At 28.1% G+C, this 5365-nt stretch overlaps 1 protein-coding gene across 2 annotated transcripts in view; it reads left to right on the top strand.

Annotated features, from left to right (window-relative positions):
• Positions 1-5365, top strand: part of LOC100158926 (ubiquitin specific peptidase 7) — a 19850-nt gene that overhangs the window by 6694 nt on the left and 7791 nt on the right. For both annotated transcript variants that reach the window (XM_001947982.5, XM_008186726.3), the window contains exons 4-8: positions 2119-2334; positions 3015-3158; positions 3244-3429; positions 3500-3580; positions 3656-3746. In XM_001947982.5, the coding sequence (XP_001948017.2) occupies positions 2119-2334; positions 3015-3158; positions 3244-3429; positions 3500-3580; positions 3656-3746 (718 nt within the window). The remainder of the gene's footprint in view (positions 1-2118; positions 2335-3014; positions 3159-3243; positions 3430-3499; positions 3581-3655; positions 3747-5365) is intronic.

A 5365-nucleotide genomic window follows, 5' to 3' on the forward strand; every position in this document is an offset into this window, starting at 1 on the left:
AATCACTTGAGGAAGGGGTATTTCCTTCTATCTGGAAAATAAGCTCTGTCACCCCAGTTTTCAAAAAAGGCAATAAGTCTAATGTCGAAAACTATCACCCTATCTCTGGTCTAGTACAAATTGGTAAATTATTAGAAGAATTGGTTTTAGCTCAAATGATTAAACCAATCAATAACATTTTAGACAATAGCCAGCATGGTTTTAGACCGGGGAGGTCCACCTTAACTTGTAATTTATCGCTTCAAAATTTCATACTCAAGCTTTTAAGGATAAACGTCAAGAGGATGTAATTTATACTGATTTTGTGAAAGCCTTTGACCGGGTCGATCATGAATTATTGATTATTATTTTGGATAGATTAGGGTTTAGTCATCCATTTTTATCCTGGTTTAAATCTTATCTCACAAATAGGTCTCAGTTCACCCAAGTACACGGCTTCCATTCAAATACGATCCCTGTCCTATCTGGTACTCCCCAAGGAGGTCACTTATCGCCCATATTATTCAATTTATTTATAAATGGACTGTCACTTGTTCTTAAAAAATGCCAAATCCTGTTCTTTGCAGACGACTTAAAAATATTTACTCGTATTTCCTCGATTGAGGATTGCTTAGTTTTACAAGAGGAATTGAATATCTTATCTACATGGTGCCGTAATTGGGGCATGTGTCTCAATACTGATAAGTGTTATTCAACGTGTTTTTACAGATCCCGTGAGCATATAACATATGTGTACTCTATAAATGATGTCCAACTTAGATCAGTCTCTTCAATTACAGACTTAGGAGTAACTTAGGAGTAACCACTAATTTAAATTTCCGTAATCATATTGAGTGTGTTGTGAAAAAATCGTTGAAAATTTTAGGATTTTTTAAGCGCCATTCATCTGAATTTAAAGACCTTAGATCATTTAAACTCCTGTACTGTGCATTAGTTAGATCTATTCTCGAATACGGAGCTCCTATCTGGAATCCATACACCAAAACCAATATCGATATCATTGAACGCGTTCAAAATAGGTTTTTAAAATTTGTAGCCTTCAAATTTAATTTGGCCATTGATAATCATAATTATACACTAATCAGTTCTTTTCTTAACATTTCAGCCTTATCCACCAGACGTGAAATAGCAGATATATCCTTTATATATAAGTTAATTAATAGTATCACCGATGATCCTGATCTTTTAAATTGCATCCCCTTTACTATTCCAGCCTACAATAATCTCGTTCCACATCTCTGTTTTACATTCCAGTATATAGCACAAACTATTTAAAAAACTCACCTATTCCTAGGGCTATGGCTCTATGCAATACACTTTCGATGAGAGTTGACTTTTTCTTCTCTCCTTTAAAGGAGATAATAAACGCTCACATGAATAATGTGAATATGTAATGCTGGGTTTGCCTTTCAAATTTAACACTTTTTTCCCTTTTTAGATTTTTGTAAACTTAATATACCTATAAGATATTTGTTGCTTGTAATATTACTAATATTTTTTTTTTCTGTATTTGTATTCAAACTTTGCTCTGTACTATTGGGCCTCGGCCCGTTTTATTCTACTGAATAAACTATTATTATTATTATTATTAACCCTAGAAAAAATAATATCATTAATTTGTCAATTCAAAATAAGACTTTTTATTCGTATTTTTAATCGATCTACGGAGATACGGTAAAATCAATATGTAGCAGAAATTGTGCACATTATTTTCATTATTGATTTTCATGTAAATAAACAGATTTAAGCGTATTATTCATTAAAACATTTTTTATAGAAAATAAGATTATTTATAAAAAAAGTTCTATTATTTTTTTTTGTAAGTAGAATAGTTTTTGAGATAAATAGGAAAAACTGAAAAACTACCCTAAATCGAAATAATCAACCCTCTTGGGGCACGTCTTAAAGTCAATCAATCTTGACCAAATTATACACATATTATTTTTATATGCAGAAGATCAGATTTTGGGGGTTTTGTTTCAAAAATTTTTAGAAAAAAATTATACCTCTATTACTAAGGACCACCCTAATATGTATATAATAATCACCGTCGTTCAATGTGTTCAATAATTATAGTTATTACCACAACATCCATAATCACTTTTATTTTTTAATTAGTGTAATGGTGATTCAGAAAATACTTCCTGGAGCGTTAATGCAAGTGCTGAACTTCGTGTTATATCGCAAAAAGAGGGCATCAGTAATGTTGAACGTAAAATTCAACATCTGTTTTACCCAAAAGAGAATGACTGGGGATTTAGTTTTTTCATGTCTTGGGAAGATATAACGGACGAAGCCAAAGGATTTATTAAAAATGATACCGTTATATTTGAAGTGAGTTTAATATACTGTTTATATTTATCAAATATTTGACTATTAGATTCTGAGCGTATGATAAAATATCCACACTAACAAACCGTATCTGCCAGAATTGTTTTTTCTTATACAATAATATTATATCATTGAATTCAAATTTAATTCCATCACTATACAGTGACCCACTTATAACCACCTACTGTAAGCAGAGCGACATCCACTTACCTACTTTTTTACTTATTTATTTATTTACATTTTTATTTATTAGAATTAAATTTGTTATGTATAGCTTATAAAAAAGTAAATAGATACTTATGTTACTTAATTTTAACCAATTCCTCACGTTAATATTCAAATCGCTCCAATAGTCCATCTAGAGAATGTAATAATGTAGTTGGTAATGGTAATACTACTCTACTTATAATGTAGTCTGGTAATTAATTTTTTTCCAACCACATTTTTAATTACTTATGATTTAGAATATATTTATATAAATATTGATGAGTACATATTGTAATTTTATATAATATAGTTTTTTATTTAAAGTTTTCAAAGGAATACATCTTGAAAACAATGGTTAATTTCTTCCCTCACTTAAAAACAAGACTTTTTTCAGTGTAAAACATAAATTATAAATCCTATTTTTTTAACTTTTCTAATAAAATCTATACTAAGAATAGTGAACTCACCTTTAATAGGTATCTGTAACAGCTGATGCACCGCATGGTGTAAGTTGGGATTCAAAAAAACATACTGGATATGTAGGTCTGAAAAACCAAGGTGCCACATGCTATATGAACTCACTTTTACAAGCGTTATATTTCACTAATCAACTACGTAAGGTAAATATAATCTTCAATTTTATAATTACTTTTTATTTGTCTTATTATATTCTGATTTCATTTAATCACAAATACATTTTTTTAGGCTGTATATAAAATGCCTACTGAAAGTGATGATAGCAATAAAAGTGTTGCATTAGCATTACAAAGAGTATTCCATGAGCTTCAATTTTATGATAAACCTGTTGGAACAAAAAAACTAACTAAAAGTTTTGGATGGGAAACACTTGATTCATTTATGCAACATGATGTTCAAGAATTTTTAAGAGTTGTATGTATAATATTTTTAATCAAAAAATGTATTTAATTTATATTATATTTTTCTGATTTATTTATTTAAGTTGCTTGATAAATTGGAAAATAAAATGAAAGGCACATGTGTTGAAGGCACTATACCTAAGTTATTCGAGGGTAAAATGATTGTAAGTAAAAAAAAAAAACTTTTCTATATATTTAAAATATATTAAACAGAAATACTTATATTATATTTATTTCAGTCTTACATAAATTGTAAAAATGTGGATTACTCTTCAAAGCGAACTGAAACCTTTTATGACATTCAGCTCAATATAAAAGGAAAAAAAAACAGTAAGTTATATACAATTATCTCCTTATAGTCTTATTTCACAGATGCGTGTATGATGCATATGAAAAGCTTGACTGGCGATTCAGGTGTATAAGACTTAGGTTTTAAATAAATAGAAGAATGTGCGTGAACTATAGTTTTAGCTTGAATTGGGCTTTATATCATATATATATTTTTTTAATTTTAATTTCTTAAATAATACTAGTATATTTTTCTTTTATTTTTTAATTCAATTTTTATTTTCTAAGCTGATAAATACATAGACTTGTCTACAAAATATCCAAGGACAAAATATGTTAATTCAATAATCAAGAAAAATCTTTTCTGTTTTTAATTAAAATAGTTAATAAACATTAATAATTGAAATATGGAACAGATATTTTGAAATGTTATAGTCTATAGACTACAATTTATTTAATAAAATTAGCAATAACATTTAGTAAATTGAGAATATCTCTACTATCATCAATACTTACAGAGTTGTTTTAACTTATTTATTCTACTACATATTTTGATCCGTGGTGGATATTTATCCAATAGTAGAAAATTAACTTTTATCTCGTCAGCTGTATTTTTGCAATCAATGTCCATATTTTCAAATCTTTCTGAATGACCTAAATCTATTTTATTGAATAATTTCATTTTTAATAATAATAAATATTATTACTAAGTTTGAATATTAATAGTTCCATCAGCATATACAATTTAAAATACAAATCCTAAATTATTAAATAATATAAGGAACTAAATTGTATCGCTTCAGATTTAAAATATACTAATTTTACCTATATGGATTGCTTATAGTTTCAAGTTCTGGGTTAGTTACTATTACACATATCACATTATTTATTATGTGAGCTGAACTTGGATTATTTAACATTATTATTTTTTATTATTAACTTAAAGTTGGTAAACAAATAACCTTTAAAAGGAGAAATTATTTTTGTTAGGATATTTTGATCCTATAGTAGGTGGTTACAGGTTGTGCCTATCATGCTCTTACACTACTAGCAAGATTTTATGAAACGAGAAAAAAATTGCAGATACTATTTTATTATTATTTTTTTTTTTTAAATTTTAATTTATTTCCCATTTTTATGGTCAGCAGTGAAAGGGTAATACTATTTAATGATAACAGTAAGGTCCAAACTTATCTATGCCTAGTTTGAGATTTATAGACTAAGCGTGTGTAAAAGGTTATAATTAAAGACCGGATTTATATGTTTTTACATATCGTTACTGGGTCTATGTAGTCTTATGAGAGTAAAAAATGTGGACGATTCGTTCAATTCTGAATGCGTAGAAAAAAGTTTTTTTTGCATATTTGAGAACATTTCGTAAATTGTGAGAAAAAATTTCTATTTATTTTTAATTTTAATATTACAATTACCTACCCAGAAAATTTTTTTTTGAACATTTACAATTTACTTTTTTTCTTATCAATTTGATAAAAAGAAAGCACGCAGTGTTATCAAGGTTTATCTATAAACCTTGCGTCACGGACTAAGATAGTATGGACTGGTATCGACAAGGTTGGGGGGTAGTATAGGAACAGTCCTCAAATGTTTCGACACCGCCACTCCCCCGTTCTAATAGGCCGCCGAAAAAGTACTACTAGGGG

Source organism: Acyrthosiphon pisum, chromosome A2 (assembly GCF_005508785.2).
Source record: "Acyrthosiphon pisum isolate AL4f chromosome A2, pea_aphid_22Mar2018_4r6ur, whole genome shotgun sequence".
Classification (NCBI taxonomy): Eukaryota; Metazoa; Arthropoda; class Insecta; order Hemiptera; family Aphididae; genus Acyrthosiphon; species Acyrthosiphon pisum.